This window comes from Haliotis cracherodii, unplaced genomic scaffold (genome assembly GCF_022045235.1).
Source record: "Haliotis cracherodii isolate W230 unplaced genomic scaffold, xgHalCrac1.p SCAF_20, whole genome shotgun sequence".
Taxonomy (NCBI): Eukaryota; Metazoa; Mollusca; class Gastropoda; order Lepetellida; family Haliotidae; genus Haliotis; species Haliotis cracherodii.
This window is the reverse complement of record NW_027266276.1, coordinates 15814345-15842209: the sequence shown is the minus strand read 5'-3', so window position 1 is coordinate 15842209 and position 27865 is coordinate 15814345. Positions and strand designations below refer to the sequence as shown.

The window sequence follows — 27865 nt, the reverse complement described above, 5'->3', positions numbered from 1 at the left end:
CAGCTCAGTGACAGTTACCATTTACTTACTTACTTACTTACTTACTTACTTACTTACTTACTTACTTACTTTCTCAGACCGGATGCTTTTGAGTAGGGGCAGTGGGCCCATGAATCGAGAAATAAATAATGTGTGGCCACAGAGATAAAAACGCATTAACACACAGTCTTGGGGCAACCCCATCCCCACCAATCTTGGCATGACAACTGTTACAGCCTATATCAAAGTATGGAACAAACAGCCTCTTAGCACCAGGATCACTTTATAGATTGGACAAATACTGGACACTGACTCACCTTGTCAGCTTCAGGTCGTCAGGGTCAGGCTCTTAGCACCAGGATCACTTTCTAGACTGGACAAATACTGGACACTGACTCACCTTGTCAGCTTCAGGTCGTCAGGGTCAGGCTCTTAGCACCAGGATCACTTTCTAGACTGGACAAATACTGGACACTGACTCACCTTGTCAGCTTCAGGTCGTCAGGGTCAGGCTCTTAGCACCAGGATCACTTTCTAGACTGGACAAATACTGGACACTGACTCACCTTGTCAGCTTCAGGTCATCAGGGTCAGGCTCTTAGCACCAGGATCACTTTCTAGACTGGACAAATACTGGACACTGACTCACCTTGTCAGCTTCAGGTCATCAGGGTCAGGCTTCTCAAGGATGCGGGCCACGCCCCGTTCCCAGATAATGGCCTCGGACACAAGGACACACTGGATTGGAAACTGCAGCAACCAATGACGGAACGTCTGCTTTATTTCTGACTGCAGCGCCCTCTGTGGGGGAGTAGTGTCGCTAAGCTGAGCTAACTCTTCCAGGATCTGTATTGGTTGTCGTGAACCTAGAGCAACCAGAACACATGTTACATATCATAAGAAATTACACAGGCCATTGTGTGGGGAGAATTAGGCATCCCACAATGACAAGTTGGGTATGAAAATCTCATCATAGCATGTTGCCTTGAAACAATGCAGACAAAGAAAGTGACATATAAATAAAAAACTATAAACAAAAACATATTTGTTTGAAAAAGCATTTTTGTATGCCTTGTTGATGACACAAACTGGAAGGGTTGAAAGTGCATGAACAGAGTTGAAGTATATTTTTATTCTATGGATTAACTGAAATTTTGCAAAATAAAAATGACTTCATGAGCTGAACAACCCTAACAATACCTATTATTTTTCTTGCTTTACTTCTGTGAATATGTTATCTGCACAGTTATGACAAACGTCTCAAACACTTGGACATTGGCAGTCATTAAGTCACACAGTCAGCAAACAGTATTTCACCTTCAGTGCCTAAATGAGTGAATGTGAATGTTGTTTTATGCTGTGGTCAGGAATATTCTATTGGCGGCCATTCGGTCATAAAATACAAAGTTGAAATAGTGGACAAAAGTATGCAATGATAGTCAAATGTTATGAAGAAAGGATTAAATGTTACTAATAAACTCAGAATGTTTTACAAATTGCAGCGCCATCTGGTGTTCTTTATTTTCAACGTCATTTAGCCATTTAGTGTCCTTTCATGCGCATTGACGTTCTTCAGTACACATTGTTCTTTCTTTTCATATGACGTCTTTTCGTAACATTTGACTATTATATTGCATACTTTCGACCTTCATTTGAACTTGTATTTTTGAACTGAATGGCCACCACAGTATACGGCTGCATGGCCTGTAAACAATCACCTCAGGGCCAGTGCTTCATGAACAAGCAACAGTCAATGAAGCCTTATAAAAGGACATACTTTCAGCCACAATGTGAGCGCCTGAGTTCCTCATTTGAGTAAAGGCTAAATAACCCTTCAAAAATGACTTTGACCTTAGAACATTGACATATATAAAACACAATCCTTCTATCAGTCGTAATTGAACCTTTATTAGATGTAAATATGAATAATATTGAAATTTGAAAACATTACAGTTCTATGCCTGTGAAAAGCTTCATGAACATACTTTGAGTCATTTTAGTAGGGTGTTTAAAACCAAGACATATCTCCTACTTGAAGAATTGAATAATTTGATAATGAAACAAATAAATTACATTTGAAAATAAAAAAATATTAAAAGGAGACAAATGTGTTGTAGTGAGGGATGTTAACACTGACCTGGACAGCTTCAGTTTGAGTTGTTTGTTCTACTGTTTATCATATAAAAATTAAAAAACCCAAAACATATATTTCTTTAACAACATAAACCTTCCTTGTGTACTCAACCTAAACCTTACACTGACTTCAGAGAAGATTGGCATGATCTTAGCATAGTTGAAATATACAAGAAACATACAATCAAGGGTTAGTCACACACACAGATTAACACGTAATTAAGATATATTTCACAAATGTCATCTTTCATTATAATAAAGAATTGAGTGACTGACTGTTTGGTTTATGCCGCAGTCAGCAATATTCCAGCCATATCAGGACAGCCTGTAAATAATAGAAACCACGCCAGACAAACCTGTGGTTGTAACCGTGAGCCACATCCCATGTCCTGTGAGGACCCTTGACAGTCAATGATAACCCCATAAGTCAGCAATACACAGCCATATCAAGGATAACCCCATACAGTCAGCAATAAACAACTATATCAAGGATAACCCCATATAGTCAGCAATATACAGCTATATCAAAGATAACCCCATACAGTCAGCAACATACAGCTATATCAAGGATAACCTCATAAGTCAGCAATACACAGCCATATCAAGGATAACCCCATACAGTCAGCAATATACAGCTATTTCAAGGATAACCCTATACAGTCAGCAATATACAGCTATATCAAGGATAACCCCATACAGTCAGCAATACACAGCCATATCAAGGATAACCCCATACAGTCAGTAATATACAGCAATATCAAGGATAACCCCAAACAGTCAGCAATATACAGCTATATCAAGGATAACCCCAAACAGTCAGCAATACACAGCTATATCAAGGATAACCCCATAAGTCAGCAATATACAGCCATATCACGGATAACCCTATGCAGTCAGCAACATTCAGCTATATCGAGGATACCCCCACACAGTCAGCAATATACAGCTATATCAAGGATAACCCTATACAATCAGCAATACACATCTTTATCTAAGATAACCCTATACAGTCAGCAATATACAGCTATTTCAAGGATAACCCCATCAGTCAGCAATACACAGCCATATCAAGGATAACCCCAAACAGTCAGCAATATACAGCTATATCAAGGATAACCCCAAACAGTCAGCAATATATAGCTATATCAAGGATAACCCTATACAGTCAGCAATATACAGCTATATCAAGGATAACCCCATACAGTCAGCAATATACGGCTATATCAAGGATAACCCTATACAGTCAGCAATATACAGCTATATCAAGGTTAACCCTATACAGTCATGATATACAGATATATCATGGCTAACCCCCCTCGTCAGCAATCTACAGCTATATCAAGGATAAACCCCTGTCAGCAATATCCAGCTATATCAAGGATAACTCTATACAGTCAGGATATACATATATATCATGGCTAACCCCCCTGTCAGCAATATACACATATATCAAGGATAAACCCCTGTCAGCAATATCCAGCTATATCAAGGATAACTCTATACAGTCACGATATACAGACATATCATGGCTACCCCCCCCTCCCTTAATCAATATACAGATATATCAACATCATCAGGGTCACATCTGTGTCCTCAAAACCCATCGGCCATGGTGGTCACCCGATTCTTATCATCACCTCGTAATTGAGGTATTGGGAAATCCAACAGCGACAAAAGTAGTTTGACTTTTAGAAGAGTAATTTCTTGAATTTTATACTTATTTTGAAAATCCTTTAAAAAATATAATCAGCAAATCTGTGCAAGGACAACAAACCCAAACCACTCTGAACCATAAAACAGAAGGCAAGTGTTAGATGACATACACAAAGTCTATAACTCACATCATCATGACTATGTCACTCCCAGATTATTTTACAGCTATGATATTTAAGGTTATGCGTGCAGGAACCCCCCAATGCTGTTAGTACCAAGCCTCGCCATGAAGCCATGTTAATACAAACACCAGGTTACAGCCTCGGCCAGACACAAACAGGTATATATCAGCAGGAGAGTTAGCTTGTCACAGGGGCCACAGTTACATACCATATTTATCAAAACCAAACACTGAAATTAAGGGAAGAAGGAACATCAGAGTAACAACAACGCAGTGCCTCCAGAGTAATGTCCTACCAATATTGAACCTAATTGCTAGTGAGAAATTGAACTCAATTACATACCAAGTTCAAACAAGTGTTAACATCAGCATACTAGTTCAAGAATATCAATGTACACCTTCATGTTATGACACATATTAAACTCAAATGTTTCTCACAGTTGCCATAAAGTCATTTTGAGCCTCATCACACAAGGGGTGAGTGAGTTGGGTTTAACACCACTTTTAACAGTATTCCAGTTATATCACGGCGTGTCAGCTTAATGTCGGAGGAAAGCCCGAAGTGATGCAGGTCTCAGACGTTTACCACTTCGGTGAAACCCACGAGCACAGGTCTGGTGCTGACAAACCTAGAAACATAATCGGGTGAGACCGTGATTCGAACCCACAATCATAGATTTCTGGCGTGCCCAAGGGACGCAACTCTGCACCACTGGGCCACCTGTGCCCCCCATCACACAAGGAGGTGAGGTGAAATGGGGTTTAACGTCGCGTCCAAGATTATTGCCCTTATATAGCGACGTGCATGTACGTGTGAGTGTTTGTGTGGCTGGTTGTACTAGTCTGGACCGATGCCGATTTATAGTGCTAGCTCACTGAGATACCATGCCGCAGTTTAACATGAATATCCCACTCAGACAGAAGTATACTGACTCTGAGCCGACCAGTCCTTGTTTTAGCCCCTTAATGCTGAGCGCCAGACAGGGTAACAACAAGTACCATCTTTTAACATCTTTTGGTATGACGTGGCCGCATCACACAAGGAGTGTGTCATAGTTGAATGTTCGCCTCATATGACAAAGCATACCAAACACACAAGTTCTACACTGTTTACATGGTCAGTGACAGAACAAACTGTTTCTAATTCTTTCAATCTGATTTTGTTTACTGATCTATGAACTATATCTATCACTTGCATGGGCTTATTATACTACAGTTCTACATGTCCATTATTTAAATAGTCTTGAAAGTGTAGTGTCATGTGACATGTTACATGACACAGTCAGCCTTACCTTCCTCCATGCGGGCTTGTACACATGCCTGCAGCATGACAGTCATGGTGTTTTTACTGAGGTTCTCAAGACTGCGCAGCCACTTGGTTGCCTGGGGGAAGCTGTCCAGCTTAGCATAGAGAGGTACCTCCTCTCCCAGGTTGCCTACCACAGACACCACCTGGAGCTTGTCCGCTGTAACACACAAACAAGTATCAACAATATTACCCTATAGGTCAAACAGTTTTACAAAATAAGACAAAAAGTTTTAACCTGTAGAATGAAGTTTCACCCTGTAGAATGAGCATTGCTTATACCTGTAGATTGAACAGTTTTACTCTGTATGATGAACAGTTTTACCCTGAAGGATGAACAGTTTTACCCTGACAGATGAACAGTTTTACCTTTTAGGATAAACAGTTCTACACTGAAGGGTGAACAGTTTTACCCTGTATGATGAACAGTTTTACCCTGTATGATGAACAGTTTTACCCTGTTTGATGAACAGTTTTACCCTGAAGGATGAACAGTTTTACCCTGACAGATGAACAGTTTTACCTTTTAGGATTAACAGTTCTACACTGAAGGGTGAACAGTTTTACCCTGTATGATGAACAGTTTTACCCTGTATGATGAACAGTTTTACCCTGTATGATGAACAGTTTTACTCTGTATGATGAACAGTTTCACGCTGTAGAATGAGCAATGCTTATACCTGTACATTGAACAGTTTTACCCTATATGATGAAGTTTTACTCTGTATGTGAACAGTTTTACCCTGAAGGATGAACACTTTTACCCTCTATGAACAGTTTTACTCTGTACGATGAACAGTTTTACTCTGTATGATGAACAGTTTTACCCTGGTTGATGAACAGTTTTACCCTGAAGGATGAACAGTTTTACCCTGAAGGATGAACACTTTTACCCTCTATGAACAGTTTTACTCTGTATGATGAACAGTTACACCCTGTATGATGAACAGTTTTACTCTGTACGATGAACAGTTTTACCTTGAAGGATGAACACTTTTACCCTCTATGAACAGTTTTACTCTGTACGATGAACAGTTTTACCCTGAAGCATGAACACTTTTACCCTCTATGAACAGTTTTACTCTGTACGATGAACAGTTTTACTCTGTATGATGAACAGTTTTACTCTGTACGATGAACAGTTTTACCCGGAGGGATGAACACTTTTACCCTCTATGAACAGTTTCACCCGGTATGATGAACAGTTTTACCCTGCAGCATAAAATGTTTCACCCAGTAGGATGAACAATTTTACCCCGAAGGCTGAACAGTTTTACTCTGTAGGGTGAACAGTTTTACCCTGAAGGGTCAACAGTTTTACCCTTAAAGATGAAATGTTTTGCCCTGCAGCATGAAATGTTTTACCCTGTAGGATTAACAGTTTTACCCTGAAGGGTGAACCGTTTTACACTGTAGGGTGAAATGTTTTATCCAGCAGCATGAAATGTTTTACCCTGCATGTAGGATGAACAGTTCTACAGTGAAGGGTGAACAGTTTTACTTGGTAGGGTGAAATGTTTTACCCTTCGGGATTAACACTTTTACCCTGAAGGGTGAATAGTTTTACCATGTAGGAGAAACAGTTTTATAGTTACAAAATAAGTCAACAGCGAAAAGGAGAAATACCATTCAGGGCAAAGTCCAGGGTGGAGTTGAGTGATGTAATCTCTGGGGGGAGGGCGAAGATGAGGTTCTGTATCCCAGGGAAGCACCTGCGGACGTAGGGGATCAGTGCCTTTGGGTTACGTGAGATGCCAGACATGTCCACCATCTCTTGGTCACTCAGGAAGTACAGCCGCGGGAACTGAGTACGGGACTTTTCAATATAGACATTGATGTCCTTCAGGATCTCCTCCTGAAAGTGTCAAATGTAAGATGCTGGAGAATCACCTGTCACAACCCAGTGGGACAACTGGAACTCTGAGGACTGACTACACAAGAATAAACCAACATAAACATTTGGGGCTTTATGTGAGAGAGGTCTAACAACCAACTAGTGTGTATATGAAGTCTGTCTAACAACCTATGCTGTGTGTGTATGGGAGACAGCACTTAACTGAGTGTGTATGAGAGACAGCGTCTACCTGTGTGTGTATGAGAGACAGCATCTACCTGTGTGTGTATGAGAGACAGCACCTACCTGTGTGTGTATGAGAGACAGCACCTACCTGTGTGTGTATGAGAGTCAGCGTCTACCTGTGTGTGTATGAGAAACAGCATCTACCTGTGTGTGTATGAGAGACAGCACCTACCTGAGTGTGTATGAGAGACAGCACCTACCTGTGTGTGTATGAGAGACAGCACCTACCTGTGTGTGTATGAGAGTCAGCGTCTACCTGTGTGTGTATGAGAGACAGCATCTACCTGTGTGTGTATGAGAGACAGCACCTACCTGTGTGTGTATGAGAGACAGCATCTACCTGTGTGTGTATGAGAGACAGCATCTACCTGTGTGTGTATGAGAGACATGCAGCACCTACCTGTGTGTGTATGAGAGACATGCAGCACCTACCTGTGTGGGTATGAGAGACAGCATCTACCTGTGTGTGTATGAGAGACATGCAGCACCTACCTGTGTGTGTATGAGAGACAGCATCTACCTGTGTGTGTATGAGAGACAGCACCTACCTGTGTGTGTATGAGAGACAGCACCTACCTGTGTGTGTATGAGAGACAGTATCTACCTGTGTGTGTATGAGAGACATGCAGCACCTACCTGTGTGTGTATGAGAGACATGCAGCACCTACCTGTGTGTGTATGAGAGACAGCATCTACCTGTGTGTGTATGAGAGACAGCATCTACCTGTGTGTGTATGAGAGACAGCACCTACCTGTGTGTGTATGAGAGACAGCATCTACCTGTGTGTGTATGAGACAGCACTTTCCTGTGTGTGTATGAGAGACATGCAGCACCTACCTGTGTGTGTATGAGAGACAGCATCTACCTGTGTGTGTTTGAGAGACAGCATCTACCTGTGTGTGTATGAGACAGCACTTTCCTGTGTGTGTATGAGAGACAGCATCTACCTGTGTGTGTATGAGAGACATGCAGCACCTACCTGTGTGTGTATGAGAGACATGCAGCACCTACCTGTGTGTGTATGAGAGACATGCAGCACCTACCTGTGTGTGTATGAGAGACAGCACCTACCTGTGTGTGTATGAGAGACAGCACCTACCTGTGTGTGTTTGAGAGACAGCATCTACCTGTGTGTGTATGAGACAGCACTTTCCTGTGTGTGTATGAGAGACAGCATCTACCTGTGTGTGTATGAGAGACATGCAGCACCTACCTGTGTGTGTATGAGAGACAGCATCTACCTGTGTGTGTATGAGAGACAGCACCTACCTGTGTGTGTATGAGAGACAGCAGCATGGAGCGGAGATTGTTCCCCTGCAGGAAGCGGTACCCCTTCTCTCCCCACTTCCTGCCCACGACGGACATGACACTGGAGTCATTGGACACCACACGCATCCAGTCCTGGAATAATGCATAGAACACTGAGACAACCAAGCACACCATTCACTACTTGGATACCACTGGGCAGTGAGTCATCATTCTGTTGACATCAAAGATAATCAACCAGTACACATTACAACATCCTATTTGTTTCTTTATCTGCCATCCATAATGGTCCAATCAAGTTCATGTTATGATACACATATCCTCTTCACTTGCCTGTTGGGAATACCTGTTTCGTTATACGTCAGTGGCTCATTTGATTTGCCTTGATTCAATATTTCACGTTATGAATAAGCTGTGATATGGTATTTCACAACAGTCCTGTTATTGAGAATTTGCAAATAAATTACATGTTTTAAGTGAAATGTCTTTTTTTTCTCTCTTGTGAATTGGTATAATCTGTTATCTTTTCTTATGTCGAAATCGGGAATGCTATGCAACCAAACCTTGAACTGGTTGTGAACTTGTTCTTCAAACTTGGTTGCTTGACCGGAGAATTTCCGATACAGTTCGGGCTTCTCAAATATCTTCAGCAGATACAACCACTGTAAAGCAGAGAGCATGACTTCAAGTTGTACAGCAACACTGCTTTAAATTATTTTTTGCATATTTTGTTTGCATACACGGGACGGTATAAGGGTGTCATTTGGGCTGGCTTTAATGTCCCATTAAGTCCTGGATGAATCATCTATAACGTTATTTAAATTCTGAAGAATAATTTACCTTTTGGACATGAAAGAAACTCTAATTCAACTGAATTGAATGTTATCACTAATAAGAAAAAAACACTTGTTTGCTCAGACGCTGTTGTTTCACTTTGAGTCAACAAGGAATGTTAGATTAGCTTCAATTGGGAATTGAGGAGGTCAATTATATTGATTACGTGAATCATGCTTGCACAGATGTGTAACTGTCTCACCTTTCTCTGTGACGTGAGCCAGAGATCTGTGATCTCATCCACCTGTCTGAGGGCACGACACCAGTGCGTCACAGTTTCCTCCATGTCCCCCAGGTAGGGAGAGCAGGCCATGGCATCAAGGCTGATACGACTGTCCTGAAGTAGAAACACCACAATACAAAACACATGGAGGCTGATACGACTGTCCTGAGTAGAAACACCACAATACATGGAAGCTGATACGACTGTCCCAAAGTAGAAACACCACAATACATGGAGGCTGATACGACTGTCCTGAAGTAGGAACACCACAATACATGGAAGCTGATACGACTGTCCTGAAGTAGGAACACCACAATACATGGAGGCTGATACGACTGTCCTTAAGTAGGAACACCACAATACATGGAGGCTGATACGACTGTCCTGAAGTAGAAACACCACAATACATGGAGGCTGATACGACTGTCCCAAAGTAGGAACACCACAATACATGGAAGCTGATACGACTGTCCTGAAGTAGAAACACTACAATACATGGAAGCTGATACGACTGTCCTTAAGTAGGAACACCACAATACATGGAGGCTGATACGACTGTCCTGAAGTAGGAACACCACAATACATGGAAGCTGATACGACTGTCCTGAAGTAGGAACACCACAATACATGGAGGCTGATACGACTGTCCTGAAGTAGGAACACCACAATACATGGAGGCTGATACGACTGTCCTTAAGTAGGAACACTACAATACATGGAGGCTGATACGACTGTCCTTAAGTAGGAACACCACAATACATGGAGGCTGATACGACTGTCCTGAAGTAGGAACACCACAATACATGGAAGCTGATACGACTGTCCTGAAGTAGGAACACCACAATACATGGAGGCTGATACGACTGTCCTGAAGTAGGAACACTACAATACATGGAGGCTGATACGACTGTCCTGAAGTAGGAACACCACAATACATGGAAGCTGATACGACTGTCCTGAAGTAGGAACACCACAATACATGGAAGCTGATACGACTGTCCTGAAGTAGGAACACCACAATACATGGAAGCTGATACGACTGTCCCAAAGTAGGAACACCACAATACATGGAAGCTGATACGACTGTCCCAAAGTAGGAACACCACAATACATGGAAGCTGATACGACTGTCCTGAAGTAGAAACACCACAATACATGGAGGCTGATACGACTGTCCTGAAGTAGAAACACTACAATACATGGAGGCTGATACGACTGTCCTTAAGTAGGAACACCACAATACATGGAGGCTGATACGACTGTCCTGAAGTAGGAACACCACAATACATGGAGGCTGATACGACTGTCCTTAAGTAGGAACACCACAATACATGGAGGCTGATACGACTGTCCTGAAGTAGAAACACCACAATACATGGAGGCTGATACGACTGTCCTTAAGTAGGAACACCACAATACATGGAGGCTGATACGACTGTCCTGAAGTAGAAACACCACAATACATGGAGGCTGATACGACTGTCCTGAAGTAGGAACACTACAATACATGGAGGCTGATACGACTGTCCTGAAGTAGAAACACCACAATACATGGAGGCTGATACGACTGTCCTTAAGTAGGAACACCACAATACATGGAGGCTGATACGACTGTCCTGAAGTAGAAACACTACAATACATGGAGGCTGATACGACTGTCCTGAAGTAGGAACACTACAATACATGGAGGCTGATACGACTGTCCTGAAGTAGGAACACCACAATACATGGAGGCTGATACGACTGTCCTGAAGTAGAAACACCACAATACATGGAGGCTGATACGACTGTCCTTAAGTAGGAACACCACAATACATGGAAGCTGATACGACTGTCCTTAAGTAGAAACACCACAATACATGGAGGCTGATACGACTGTCCTTAAGTAGGAACACCACAATACATGGAGGCTGATACGACTGTCCTGAAGTAGAAACACCACAATACATGGAGGCTGATACGACTGTCCTTAAGTAGAAACACCACAATACATGGAGGCTGATACGACTGTCCTGAAGTAGGAACACCACAATACATGGAGGCTGATACGACTGTCCTGAAGTAGAAACACTACAATACATGGAGGCTGATACGACTGTCCTGAAGTAGGAACACTACAATACATGGAGGCTGATACGACTGTCCTTAAGTAGGAACACCACAATACATGGAGGCTGATACGACTGTCCTGAAGTAGAAACACCACAATACATGGAGGCTGATACGACTGTCCTTAAGTAGGAACACCACAATACATGGAGGCTGATACGACTGTCCTTAAGTAGGAACACCACAATACATGGAAGCTGATACGACTGTCCTTAAGTAGAAACACCACAATACATGGAGGCTGATACGACTGTCCTTAAGTAGGAACACTACAATACATGGAGGCTGATACGACTGTCCTTAAGTAGGAACACCACAATACATGGAAGCTGATACGACTGTCCTGAAGTAGAAACACCACAATACATGGAGGCTGATACGACTGTCCTTAAGTAGGAACACCACAATACATGGAGGCTGATACGACTGTCCTGAAGTAGAAACACCACAATACATGGAGGCTGATACGACTGTCCTTAAGTAGGAACACTACAATACATGGAGGCTGATACGACTGTCCTGAAGTAGAAACACCACAATACATGGAGGCTGATACGACTGTCCTGAAGTAGAAACAGAAACACTACAATACATGGAGGCTGATACGACTGTCCTGAAGTAGAAACACCACAATACATGGAGGCTGATACGACTGTCCTTAAGTAGGAACACCACAATACATGGAGGCTGATACGACTGTCCTGAAGTAGGAACACCACAATACATGGAGGCTGATACGACTGTCCTGAAGTAGGAACACTACAATACATGGAGGCTGATACGACTGTCCTGAAGTAGGAACACCACAATACATGGAGGCTGATACGACTGTCCTCAAGTAGGAACACCACAATACATGGAGGCTGATACGACTGTCCTGAAGTAGAAACACTACAATACATGGAGGCTGATACGACTGTCCTGAAGTAGGAACACCACAATACATGGAGGCTGATACGACTGTCCTGAAGTAGAAACACCACAATACATGGAGGCTGATACGACTGTCCTGAAGTAGGAACACCACAATACATGGAAGCTGATACGACTGTCCTTAAGTAGGAACACCACAATACATGGAGGCTGATACGACTGTCCTGAAGTAGAAACACTACAATACATGGAGGCTGATACGACTGTCCTTAAGTAGGAACACTACAATACATGGAGGCTGATACGACTGTCCTGAAGTAGAAACACCACAATACATGGAGGCTGATACGACTGTCCTTAAGTAGGAACACTACAATACATGGAGGCTGATACGACTGTCCTGAAGTAGAAACACCACAATACATGGAGGCTGATACGACTGTCCTTAAGTAGGAACACTACAATACATGGAGGCTGATACGACTGTCCTGAAGTAGAAACACCACAATACATGGAGGCTGATACGACTGTCCTGAAGTAGGAACACCACAATACATGGAGGCTGATACGACTGTCCTGAAGTAGGAACACCACAATACATGGAGGCTGATACGACTGTCCTTAAGTAGGAACACTACAATACATGGAGGCTGATACGACTGTCCTGAAGTAGGAACACCACAATACATGGAGGCTGATACGACTGTCCTGAAGTAGAAACACCACAATACATGGAGGCTGATACGACTGTCCTTAAGTAGGAACACTACAATACATGGAGGCTGATACGACTGTCCTGAAGTAGAAACACCACAATACAAAACACTGTTCCGAAGTAGGAACACCACAATACATGGAGGCTGATACAACCTCTTCAGAAGTAGGAACACCACAATACCAGGAGGCTGGTATAACTGTCCTGAAGTAGGAACAGAGCACAAAAACAAGGCTGAAAAAGTAAACAATCCATTCACAGACAATGATGTTTGAATGAAAGATTCAGCAGGCAGCCTGATAGTTGTCGAAATGAAAAACAGCTAAATCAGGCTAAGTATCAAAATATCAAGTCCAAAATTAGAATTGAAATGCTGTCACCCTCAAGTGCTGAGAAAGTTTGATTAAACCTCAGTGTCACTGCTTAACTTACCTCCAGCTGGTATTTGAGTTCCTCCACCTCAATAAGGGTGTAGAAGTCATCAGATGCAACGTCCAGACCCCGTAGGGACCCAGCTGCAAGTGCTGCCCTCTCCTGGCGATACCTTTCCAGCTTAGAGTGACGTCTGCTCAGGGAGGACGTACGCTTTGTTGGCTCTAATATAGAGTTAAGATAATTGCAAACTTGTGTTTTGGAAGAAAGTTTGGTCTTGGGAGCTATTCACTCCTATATCTACAGGACTCCGTTTTGGTAAACCTACACTAACCCCTGGACCCATGCCTGTGGTATTTGCAATCTCAAATTACTCGCCCTTGATTTCTTTGAGCAAATCTGATTGGCTACACAATTAGGTCCAATAACGTACCAATCAGAATGCAAGTTACAAACCAGCCTCAATGTTGGGTTGGCGATATCAACAACACAGCAGCCAGTCTCACTGATTACGATAGTGTTTGCGAGAAATTCAACGCTGAAAAACTGATATGCAAAAGAAAGCCCTTAAAAATCCTTTTGATGGAAAGTATGTCTTCATGTCCATCAAAACTGGAGAGTGAATGACAATGGTTTTATGCTGCCTTGAAACGTATTTCACATATATCACTTTGCCAGCTTAGTGTTGGAGTAAAGCCCAAAGTGACATAGACTTTCCTATCTTTTAACAACAAACATTGGTATGAGGCTGACAAGACACAGGATAATGAAAACCAACAATCAGTAGATCCTGTTGAGGCGAAGGGATGCAGTTATTATGAAAAAATTGGGATACTGGAGACTTATTATGGAAGGACGGGTAATCTCCAGATGCGTACCTTTCACAAAGAGACTGTCAGGAATGTGCTTAGCAAGCTTGAACTCTCTAGCTTCCCAGAACTTTCGAATCTTGCCAAACTTAAGTTCAAGGTCATACTCATTGATGGCTGACAAGAAGACCGACTGGATGAGATCTGCATGCTCCACAAGGCTGTAGGAGAGAAGGTCGGACACCAGGAACTGCTGGGTCGGGTCATAAGGCTCATTCATACCCAGGAAGATTGCCTTCCAGTGGCGCTCCTAGAAACAATCACACAACAAATAAGTTGAAAGGACAATCTGGGAATGAGAATTTAATCATTTCACACCCTTAGATACAAATTCAAAAGCATGGAATACATCTAGGCTGTGCCCTTAACCAGTAACCTTCAGATTCAGACTCACAAGGCAAACAAAGATCTACAACAGTTGAATTTTCCAAAACTTTAACATTGGTCCAATGATATATCATTGGGTAGGGAAGTCACAATCAAACATAACATGCTTTGGACGGTTGGACTGAACAAATGGGGAAAATATTATTGAGCAAGGCATGAAAAAAATTATGTTTATTAGAGCATACTTTGACATCATATTGAGGGTCATGGAAAAAAACATACAAATATTTAGGGAGGATCCCCAGGTGAAATGACAGAACATTACATGGTCTGACGTGTAAGAGATTAATTGACGGCATATGGCAGGCCGTTTTTCAGTTTGAGAGTAAGGAAGTAGGTGTGCACCTTGAGAGCTTCATTGGAGAGCCTGTGGAGAAGTGGCAGATCCTTCTTGAACTCCTGCAGTGTGGTGAACCAGGTACTCAGCACGCGGTCGCCGTAGGGCAAGTGGGGTTTCAGTTGCGCTGCCGCCGACTGCCACTCCATCACCTTCTCCAGAGACTTCTTGATATGCATCTGTATGAGAGACAAAGAGTTGGGTTAACCCTGCTTAGCACTTGCTTCCATTCCTTGATGACACTCACTAAAAGATACATCCATGCATCTCCACAGCAAAAGCTAACAAACTCACCTTCTTGAAGAGCATCTGCTTCCATTCTTTGATAGAGCTGGTGGACACTTTAATGTATCTACACAGAACCAGCAAACAAACTCACCTTCTTGAAGAGCATCTGCTTGCATTGTTTGATGGAGCTGGTGGACACTTTAATGTATCTACACAAAACCAGCAAACAAACTCACCTTCTTGAAGAGCATCTGCTTGCATTGTTTGATGGTGCTGATGGACACTTTAATGTATCTGGACAGATCAAGCTAACAAACTCACCTTCTTGAAGAGCATCTGCTTGCATTGTTTGATGGAGCTGGTGGACACTTTAATGTATCTACACAAAACCAGCAAACAAACTCACCTTCTTGAAGAGCATTTGCTTGCATTGTTTGATGGTGCTGATGGACACTTTAATGTATCTGGACAGAACAAGCTAAGAAACTTACCTTCTTGAAGAGCATCTGCTTCCATTGTTTGATGGTGCTGATGGACACTTTAATGTATCTGGACAGATCAAGCTAACAAACTCACCTTCTTGAAGAGCATCTGCTTCCATTGTTTGATGGCGCTGATGGACACTTTAATGTATCTACACAGAAAAAACTAAGAAACTCACCTTCTTGAAGAGCATCTGCTTGCATTGTTTGATGGCTCTGATGGACACATTAATGTATCTGGACAGAACAAGCTAACCAACTCACCTTCTTGAAGAGCATCTGCTTCCATTCCTTGATAGAGCTGGTTGACACTTCCACGTATCTCCAAAGCTGCTGTCGAACATCCATATCTACTGTCATCTTGTTGAGGAACTTGAGGTCATATGGCTCCCCACAGATTGCCTCTCGCCACTTGCTCGCTTCCTTCAACTGACTCTGAACTGAGAAGAACTTCTCACGGATCTAGAATAACACTCAAAGTCAGTACCTGTGACCCTACATGATGATCAAAATGAAGCATGAAGATCATTTTTGAAATTTAGTATATCTATCATATACATATGCAAGGTCAGAATTATAATATATTGTCTATTTCTGATGTGAAACATTTTAAAACAAACCGAATAAAATGAAAAAACAAGCTAAAATTTCAAACTTTTCTTGAAATGATCAGCAAGGCATTGTTCAAAGTTGCTTTGAATGTAGACTTATGGTTGAATCGTAGGCTAATGCCTGTGCATCCAATGAAACGCACCCCTTTCATGACTCTGAGTATCTTCATGGGGTTGTTGTCTGGATCCAGAAAGATGCCGCTCGTGGCTTCCTCAGAGAGCTCCTTTGCTGCTTTCTCCAGGCGCTGCATGACATACAAATGGTACAGACATACACATGGTACAGACATACACATGGTACAGACATACACATGGTACAGACATGCACATGGTACAGACATGCACATGGTACAGACATGCACATGGTACAGACATACACATGGTACAGACATAAAAATGGTACAGACATGCACATGGTACAGACATGCACATGGTACAGACATGCACATGGTACAGACATAAAAATGGTACAGACATACACATGGTACAGACATGCACATGGTACAGACATACACATGGTACAGACATACACATGGTACAGACATACACATGGTACAGACATACAAATGGTACAGACATGCACATGGTACAGACATACAAATGGTACAGACATACAAATGGTACAGACATACACATGCTACAGACATTTGCACATGCTACAGACATACACATGCTACAGACATACAAGCATACACGCATTACTAAATGATTCCGGGTTACATTCTGAACACAGCAACAGCAGATTTGATTCGCAATGTGATGTGACAGCACTGCAACTACCAAATGCCTATACTGTAACCTAGACATCTGAAAGTCTTAGCACAAAGATCACGTTGTAAGTTTGTAGCACACGGTTCTGATACATTTCTACTCCATGACAAAGGCACTGACCTCTGAAAGTTTACTGTCACAGATAAAAAAATAGTGTAAAGATGACCCTTACTGTTTACAGTCCACTACCGATAACGGTTGTCTACCAAACTTCTACATGCCAAAACTTCTACACTTAGTTAAAACAGCAAAGGAATTGTCCCTGCTGCTGTAATATAGCATCCCATGAAAAGAATTAGGTGAGGAGGATGCTCACACAGTAACAGCTGAGTCTGATCAAACATGTTTATCTGGTTGATGTACCAATAAACTGTAATGACACTGCCAAACTTGTCCACATGGAATAGAAAGCATACATACATTACATGGGAGATAGTGTCAGCTACAGGAGCAGCTTACCAAGGACAGAAGACACTGTACCACTCTCCAACATGGATGCTGTTGGGCAACTACCTAAACTTGGGTTGGCTCAACACACTGTCACATTAAATCACAAACTAAGAATTTATGCTTTTAATTTTTTGTATTATGTCACTAGTTTCAGTCATGGATCAATATCAACAAGTAATAATCTTGTCATATTTAGATGTTTTGGGACACAATCAGGCTAACCCATTCTCAAGCTAACAGTAACAGGCGGGGCATCTGCTGTGCAGTGGACCTTGTACTTTATAGTTTAGTCTGTAGAAGTCTTGGACACAATCAGACTAACCCATTCTCAAGCTAACAGTAACAGGAGGGGTATCTGCTGTGCAGTGGATCTTGTACTTTATAGTTTAGTCTGTAGAAGTCTTGGACACAATCAGACTAACCCATTCTCAAGCTAACAGTAACAGGAGGGGCATCTGCTGTGCAGTGGACCTTGTACTTTATAGTTTAGTCTGTAGAAGTCTTGGACACAATCAGACTAACCCATTCTCAAGCTAACAGTAACAGGTGGGGCATCTGCTGTGCAGTGGACCTTGTACTTTATAGTTTAGTCTGTAGAAGTCTTAGACACAATCAGACTAACCCATTCTCAAGCTAACAGTAACAGGTGGGGCATCTGCTGTGCAGTGGACCTTGTACTTTATAGTTTAGTCTGTAGAAGTCTTGGACACAATCAGACTAACCCATTCTCAAGCTAACAGTAACAGGTGGGGCATCTGCTGTGCAGTGGACCTTGTACTTTATAGTTTAGTCTGTAGAAGTCTTGGACACAATCAGACTAACCCATTCTCAAGCTAACAGTAACAGGTGGGGCATCTGCTGTGCAGTGGACGTGTGACTTGTAGTCTGTATGTTAAGTTTTGGCATGTAGATGTTTTCGGAGGATATCATCATGTCAATATTCAATTAAACAAGAAATCCACACACATTCCATTAATATCACTCAAATAAAACGTTAGTACCGTTTATTGACGCCTATAAAACGACCCTACGTATAAGGCGACCCCCTGTACAAGCCTTCAAAATCGATGCTAATTTATACACCCCGTCTATAAAGTGAATCGGAATGAAGCACGTCACCAGCGCATACACAATCCCTACATTTGCAATAAAAAAATGTGTTTGTCTTCCGCAGAATAAAATTACATCCCTTCAGTGAATTCAGGGAAATGTACAGATCATTAAACTTGGTCAATACGAATTGAAAATTTGAGATAAAAAAAAAGACATAACGACTTACCGATTAAATTGAATATCTTGTTCTGAGAGGCATTGGTTTATATGCAGAGATTAAGATTACCGTGTGTATCGTCGTGTCAACTAAGCCGGAAGCAGGCATCAGCTGTACACACGTTTATCGGAATCTACCGGTGATTCGGTTATAAATTACCCCATAACATAATTTTAAAGAATTTTGATACAATTATCGGAAGAATTGTATCTGAAACTATTATTTTATCAGGAATAATTTATTCCAAAATGAATTACATGTTTAGTTTGCGTACTTCAGTACAGATATTATGACATGGTATTTCCAGTGTTACATGCTCACAGTAATGTCTTTGTGTTGGGAAAAAAAATCAAAACTTGTCAACCCTGTGTATAAGATGACCCCCCTTGAAACCCCCCTAATTCTAGATACAAAAAACTCGCCTCATACACAGCGATCTACGGTAGTTTTTCTTATGACACAAATCACAACAATCATACATCACATGGAAAGATGTGATACATACATGTGTATACAAACAGTTTCGTGAATTCAGTGGCGACTGATTTTCACACTGAGATTACCCTAAAGACTGAAATCTGTTCAGACATTTATGAGTCTTCTATGAGTCTTCTTTCAGTTGTATGTTTCAATAATATGACATTTGTCATCATTAACTTCTTGTCTCACATCTTTCCACGGTTGATTATTTGTTAATGTTTAGCTGAACCTGGAATAAACTGTTCACATCAAATACATGACATCTCAAAAGCTGAAGCTGTAGGATATTTTCTAGTGGTAAGTGTCTTTTCTTTTTAAGAGTTATCTGCCTTTGCATCACTGTTATGTCAAACATCACCATATACCATAACAAGGCTGGGGTTCTGCAGTGCCTCCTGCTGTTGTTTCTTGGTCTTTGCATGAGCAAGACGCTGTAGCAGGACAAACTCAGACATGAGACGATAGCACCACACAATTAAAACTTTGGAACCTAACATATCCTATTATGCTAACAACATATGCATGGTAGTCACAGGGGAGATACAAGTATCCATGGAAAGAGAAGCAAGAAATTAACATATTTATCCATGATACACTGCCATAGCTTGGCTTATGGTCATAGGCCATCTCAATGACTTCAATCAACATTTGTCATACCTACACACCTTCTTACCTTCCATGTCTCCCCACATGACATGTCTCCCTACATGACATGTCTCCCCACATGACATGTCTCTCCACATGACACGTCTCCCCATATGACATGTCTCCCTGCATGACATGTCTCCCTACATGACACGTCTCCCTTCAGTACATGTCTCCCTACAGTACATGTCTCCCTACAGTACATGTCTCCCTACATGACACGTCTCCCTACATGACATGTCTCCCTGCATGACATGTCTCCCTACAGTACATGTCTCCCTACAGTACACGTCTCCCTGCATGACATGTCTCCCTACATGACATGTCTCCCTACAGTACATGTCTCCCTTCAGTACAGGTCTCCCTACATGACATGTCTCCCTACAGTACACGTCTCCCTACATGACATGTCTCCCTACAGTACACGTCTCCCTGCATGACATGTCTCCCTGCATGACATGTCTCCCTACAGTACACGTCTCCCTGCATGACATGTCTCCCTACAGTACATGTCTCCCTGCATGACACGTCTCCCTACAGTACATGTCTCCCAACAGTACATGTCTCCCTACAGTACATGTCTCCCTACAGTACATGTCTCCCTACAGTACACGTCTCCCTACATGACATGTCTCCCTACAGTACATGTCTCCCTACAGTACATGTCTCCCTACAGTACATGTCTCCCTACAGTACACGTCTCCCTACAGTACATGTCTCCCTACAGTACACGTCTCCCTGCATGACATGTCTCCCTACAGTACATGTCTCCCTACAGTACATGTCTCCCTACAGTACACGTCTCCCTACATGACATGTCTCCCTACAGTACATGTCTCCCTACATGACATGTCTCCCTACAGTACATGTCTCCCTACAGTACATGTCTCCCTACAGTACACGTCTCCCTACATGACATGTCTCCCTACATGACATGTCTCCCTACAGTACATGTCTCCCTACAGTACATGTCTCCCTACATGACATGTCTCCCTACAGTACACGTCTCCCTACATGACATGTCTCCCTACATGACATGTCTCCCTACAGTACATGTCTCCCTACAGTACACGTCTCCCTACATGACATGTCTCCCTACAGTACATGTCTCCCTACAGTACACGTCTCCCTGCATGACATGTCTCCCTACAGTACATGTCTCCCTACAGTACATGTCTCCCTACAGTACATGTCTCCCTACAGTACATGTCTCCCTACATGACATGTCTCCCTGCATGACATGTCTCCCTACAGTACATGTCTCCCTACATGACATGTCTCCCTACATGACATGTCTCCCTACAGTACATGTCTCCCTACAGTACATGTCTCCCTACATGACATGTCTCCCTACAGTACATGTCTCCCTACAGTACATGTCTCCCAACAGTACATGTCTCCCTACAGTACACGTCTCCCTACATGACATGTCTCCCTACATGACATGTCTCCCTACATGACATGTCTCCCTACAGTACACGTCTCCCTTCATGACATGTCTCCCTACAGTACATGTCTCCCTACAGTACATGTCTCCCTACAGTACATGTCTCCCTACAGTACACGTCTCCCTGCATGACATGTCTCCCTGCATGACACGTCTCCCTACAGTACATGTCTCCCAACAGTACATGTCTCCCTACAGTACATGTCTCCCTGCATGACATGTCTCCCTACAGTACATGTCTCCCTACAGTACATGTCTCCCTACATGACATGTCTCCCTACAGTACATGTCTCCCTACAGTACACGTCCCCCTGCATGACATGTCTCCCTACAGTACATGTCTCCCAACATGACATGTCTCCCTACAGTGCATGCCACCCTCACCCTGGAGTTACATCTCCTCCCTACAGCCTACCTCTAGCCACTGTGTCCACCCCTCACCCTGGTGTTACACCTCCCTACAGCCTACCTGGTATGTGTCCTCTAGCCACTGTGTCCACCCCTCACCCTGGTGTTACATCTCCTCCCTACAGCCTACCTGGTATGTGTGCCCTAGCCACTGTGTCCACCCCTCACCCCGGTGTTACATCTCCTCCCTACAGCCTACCTCTAGCCACTGTGTCCACCCCTCACCCTGGTGTTACATCTCCTCCCTACAGCCTACCTCTAGCCACTGTGTCCACCCCTCACCCTGGTGTTACATCTCCTCCCTACAGCCTACCTCTAGCCACTGTGTCCACCCCTCACCCTGGTGTTACATCTCCCTACAGCCTACCTGGTATGTGTGCCCTAGCCACAGTGTCCACCCCTCACCCTGGTGTTACATCTCCTCCCTACAGCCTACCTGGTATGTGTCCTCTAGCCACAGTGTCCACCCCTCACCCTGGTGTTACATCTCCTCCCTACAGCCTACCTGGTATGTGTGCCCTAGCCACAGTGTCCACCCCTCACCCTGGTGTTACATCTCCTCCCTACAGCCTACCTCTAGCCACTGTGTCCACCCCTCACCCTGGTGTTACATCTCCCTACAGCCTACCTGGTATGTGTGCCCTAGCCACAGTGTCCACCCCTCACCCTGGTGTTACATCTCCTCCCTACAGCCTACCTCTAGCCACTGTGTCCACCCCTCACCCTGGTGTTACATCTCCCTACAGCCTACCTGGTATGTGTCCTCCAGCCACTGTGTCCACCCCTCACCCCGGTGTTACATCTCCACCCTACAGCCTACCTCTAGCCACTGTGTCCACCCCTCACCCTGGTGTTACATCTCCTCCCTACAGCCTACCTCTAGCCACTGTGTCCACCCCTCACCCTGGTGTTACATCTCCTCCCTACAGCCTACCTCTAGCCACTGTGTCCACCCCTCACCCTGGTGTTACATCTCCTCCCTACAGCCTACCTCTAGCCACTGTGTCCACCCCTCACCCTGGTGTTACATCTTCTACCTACAGCCTACCTGGTATGTGTGCCCTAGCCACAGTGTCCACCCCTCACCCTGGTGTTACATCTCCTCCCTACAGCCTACCTCTAGCCACTGTGTCCACCCCTCACCCTGGTGTTACATCTCCTCCCTACAGCCTACCTGGTATGTGTGCCCTAGCCACAGTGTCCACCCCTCACCCTGGTGTTACATCTCCTCCCTACAGCCTACCTGGTATGTGTGCCCTAGCCACAGTGTCCACCCCTCACCCTGGTGTTACATCTCCTCCCTACAGCCTACCTGGTATGTGTCCTCTAGCCACTGTGTCCACCCCTCACCCTGGTGTTACATCTTCTACCTACAGCCTACCTGGTATGTGTCCTCCAGCTGCTGTGTCATCAGTGGAGTCTGGATGTTGACGAACTCGGATGCCTCCTGCATCTCCATGAGGAACGCCTCCCAAGAAGCCCACACCTGTTCCTCCAGTTTCTCCTCCTCTGGATACAGCTGGCGGTAACTCATCCGGATCACCTGAAAGAGTTTCACATAAATTTCCCTCTTCTGACCAGTTGAACAAATCATATAAAAATCAAACAAAAACGATGGGCTTTGCTTTCTTGTCATCTTCAAAGATGACAGCTAAAGATACACATGTGCCTGTTCTACAACATTCATCAAGGGAAACTGACATATGGTACTGGGAACTCCCACATTGTTGTCCTCACAAAAGGCTCGTCAACATGAAGGGTCATTCACCTCTTATACAACTATCCACTACTAATTTTGAAACTGCATCAATAGTGTCTTGATATGTGATAAGGTTTGTATAATGTTCTGGATCCCATTCCAAAAGGTGACCATTGTGCCACACTTTTTGCTGCTCCATGTTATGGAGTCACAGCCGTCATAGCACCAAGATTCCATAGTGTCACTTCTCAGACCCTCCTGAAGTGCTTGTCCAGTTTTCATAAGCCTCATGACTCCCTATGTACAAAAGTAACTCCTAATTCACACAACATTTCAAACTGTAAAATGTGTGAGTATGGCTGTCATTTCTTGACCCCTCTATGAGACAGGATATCTCCAGTCTGACCTTGCCCTTAATAAATCACCACTCCCTCAATGACAGTCCCCTCACCTCGTAGAGAGACTTGATGTACTCCACCCTCTGCTGGTACGTGATGGTATTCTTCTTGTACTGGGAGAAGTTCTTGGCAAACACAGCGAATGCATCAACTGTAGACCGCTTGTCTTTCATGTTCTGAAAATCACAAGAAGATAATGTTAGACATAGAGTGTTATGGTTCTTTCTACTCTGATTGCTAGCTTAGCAAAGTGGAAGTGATGCCAGCTGCTTCAGCCACACCGATCTCTGGGAGGCAGAACCTACAAGTACAAACAGCTACTAATCCTACCTGAATAACAGTAACCATCTCCTCACAGAATGACCGGGCCAGATTCCTGGCTTCGTCCGACACGAATGTGATGAGTTCCTGGTACACATCGTCGAGTCTGGGTAAAAGTCCTTCATGTATCGCAGAGCAGTCCACATACAGCAGGCCATTCTCTGTGACGAAGCTCTTGTCAAAGTTGCGCACCTTTTCTGACCACTGGCGTAACTCAGTCAGCTTTTGCTGAAAAAGTGATTGCATGCAATTATTATTATGTGACAATCTGAAAAATGTTGAAGGTGAGGTGAAATGGGGCTTAATGTCACATTGAAGATGTATACATCTATGTGTGTGGCTAGTGCTTGTTCTAGTCTGGGGGCCTTTGAGATACACTCCTGCAGTTTAACATAGATACCCTCAGACACATTATACTGACTGCATCAATCAGAAGGGTAACAACAAGCACCATCTTTCACATCTTTTGGTATGCCACAGCCTGGGATCAAACAAGCAACCTAGGCAAGAGCTCCCTAGGTACTCTCTATAATGTTGTTTTATAACATGCCCCAAATCCAAGCACAATGTGATTGTTCATGATGCTATTAAGCATGACCTTGTTGTGTGAAAGAGTGAGGAACCAGAACCAAACAGATCTGCCTGACCCCATGGGTAGACAGGCATGGGGGTACAATAGTCTATTCTGCCCTGACAACTGTGTGGAGGCAGCAAGCAGCTCAAACAAAGCACACATTACTTGGGGATTATTCTGCTGCTAGTTTGTGTGTTGTATAACATTCCAGCAACATGGAGGTGGACTGACAATAATCAGTTTTAGTTTTATAAAATCTTCAGCAATGACCTCATCAGGCAACAAGCATGAGGCACTAGGGCCTATTCTGTCCTGATCCGTGTTAGAAGACACTCAAAAGGTACTAGGGGCCTATTCTGACCTGATCCGTGTTAGAAGACACTCAAAAGGTACTAGGGGCCTATTCTGACCTGATCCGTGTTAGAAGACACTCAAAAGGTACTAGGGGCCTATTCTGCCCTGATCCGTGTTAGAAGACACTCAAAAGGCACTAGGGCCTATTCTGCCCTGATCCGTGTTAGAAGACACTCAAAAGGCACTAGGGCCTATTCTGTCCTGATCCGTGTTAGAAGACACTCAAAAGGTACTAGGGGCCTATTCTGACCTGATCCGTGTTAGAAGACACTCAAAAGGCACTAGGGCCTATTCTGCCCTGATCCGTGTTAGAAGACACTCAAAAGGCACTAGGGCCTATTCTGTCCTGATCCGTGTTAGAAGACACTCAAAAGGTACTAGGGGCCTATTCTGTCCTGATCCGTGTTAGAAGACACTCAAAAGGTACTAGGGGCCTATTCTGACCTGATCCGTGTTAGAAGACACTCAAAAGGTACTAGGGGCCTATTCTGCCCTGATCCGTGTTAGAAGACATGAATGAGGTACTTGGGTCCTATTCTGCCCTAGTCCGTGTTAGGAGACACGCAAAAGGTACTAGGGGCCTATTTTGACCTGATCCGTGTTAGAAGACACTCAAAAGGTACTAGGGGCCTATTCTGACCTGATCCGTGTTAGAAGACACTCAAAAGGTACTAGGGGCCTATTCTGCCCTGATCCGTGTTAGAAGACACTCAAAAGGTACTAGGGGCCTATTCTGCCCTGATCCGTGTTAGAAGACACTCAAAAGGTACTAGGGGCCTATTCTGCCCTGATCCGTGTTAGAAGACACTCAAAAGGTACTAGGGGCCTATTCTGACCTGATCCGTGTTAGAAGACACTCAAAAGGTACTAGGGGCCTATTCTGCCCTGATCCGTGTTAGAAGACACTCAAAAGGTACTAGGGGCCTATTCTGCCCTGATCCGTGTTAGAAGACACTCAAAAGGTACTAGGGGCCTATTCTGCCCTGATCCGTGTTAGAAGACACTCAAAAGGTACTAGGGGCCTATTCTGCCCTGATCCATGTTAGGAGACATGAATGAGGTACTTGGGTCCTATTCTGCCCTGATCCGTGTTAGGAGACACGCAAAAGGTACTAGGGGCCTATTCTGCCCTGATCCTTGATAGGAGACATAGATGGGATACTTGGGGGCTGTTCTGTCCTGAAACCTGTGAGGATATAAGAGGTACTAGGGGCCTATTATGCCCTGAACCTTGTGGGGAGACATGCATGGTCACTAGGAGCCTGTTCTGCCCTGAACCTTGTGAGGAGACATTCATGGTCACTAGGGGTCCGTTCTGCCCTGAACCTTGTGAGGAGGCAAGCATGGTCACTAGGGGCCTGTTCTGCCCTGAACCTTATGAGGAGACAAGCATGGTCACTTGGGGCCTGTTCTGCCCTGAACCTTGTGAGGAGACAAGCATGGTCACTAGGGGCCTATTTTGCCCTGAACCTTATGAGGAGACAAGCATGGTCACTAGGGGCCTATTTTGCCCTGAACCTTGTGAGGAGACAAGCATGGTCACTAGGGGCCTATTTTGCCCTGAACCTTGTGAGGAGACAAGCATGGTCACTAGGGGCCTATTTTGCCCTGAACCTTGTGAGGAGACAAGCATGGTCACTAGGGGCCTGTTCTGCCCTGAACCTTGTGAGGAGACAAGCATTGTCTACTAGGGGACTATTCTGCCCTGAACCTTGTGAGGAGACAATCATGGTCTACTAGGGGCCTATTTTGCCCTGAACCTTGTGAGGAGACAAGCATGGTCACTAGGGGCCTATTTTGCCCTGAACCTTGTGGGGAGACAAGAAAGAGGTACTAGGGACCTATTATTGGACAAGACTCTACCACCCACCTCTATGGCAAATGCTGCTGCACCCTTGAACTCCTTGACAGACATGTTGTTCCACTTGTGGCAGTACTGGTGAATCTCATTGAGCCATTTGTTGAACTCACAGTACTGCTCAACCTCTTCCATAGCCACGCCCATCAACTCTGATTGCCTCTTGAGCACCTCCTGGAACTCTGAGCTGCAACAAAGAATCACCAGTTCAAGTAATTAGAGAATCTGTTTCCTTAGCACCACTGGCATGGCAAATATAACAGTTATTCCTTGGTGATCGGTAATGTTTCACTGTTGAAAAGATTTGTCCATTCATTAGCACAGAAAAATTTCACTTTACCAAGCTGTTTAGTTTGTACACTACAATGATTTCCTTTGAACACTACTGTGTTTCCTTTTAACACTACAGTGTTTCCTTTGTACACTACAGTGTTTTCTTTGTACACTGCAGTGTTTTCTTTGTCCACTACAGTGTTTCCTCTGTACACTACAATGTTTCCTCTGTACACTACAATGTTTCCTCTGTACACTACAATGTTTCCTTTGAACAC

At 43.8% G+C, this 27865-nt stretch overlaps 1 protein-coding gene across 1 annotated transcript in view; it reads right to left on the bottom strand.

The window, feature by feature from the left end:
• Positions 1-27865, bottom strand: part of LOC139470361 (dynein heavy chain domain-containing protein 1-like) — a 187601-nt gene that overhangs the window by 131283 nt on the left and 28453 nt on the right. Inside the window, exons 21-35 of the mRNA XM_071252756.1 lie at positions 27327-27501; positions 24538-24756; positions 24261-24383; positions 23492-23653; positions 16783-16884; positions 16293-16490; positions 15327-15497; positions 14604-14844; positions 13786-13949; positions 9636-9770; positions 9163-9261; positions 8603-8734; positions 6879-7107; positions 5239-5412; positions 629-845 (exon numbers count right to left, since the gene is read on the bottom strand). Of these exons, the coding sequence (XP_071108857.1) occupies positions 629-845; positions 5239-5412; positions 6879-7107; positions 8603-8734; positions 9163-9261; positions 9636-9770; positions 13786-13949; positions 14604-14844; positions 15327-15497; positions 16293-16490; positions 16783-16884; positions 23492-23653; positions 24261-24383; positions 24538-24756; positions 27327-27501 (2541 nt within the window). The remainder of the gene's footprint in view (positions 1-628; positions 846-5238; positions 5413-6878; positions 7108-8602; positions 8735-9162; positions 9262-9635; positions 9771-13785; positions 13950-14603; positions 14845-15326; positions 15498-16292; positions 16491-16782; positions 16885-23491; positions 23654-24260; positions 24384-24537; positions 24757-27326; positions 27502-27865) is intronic.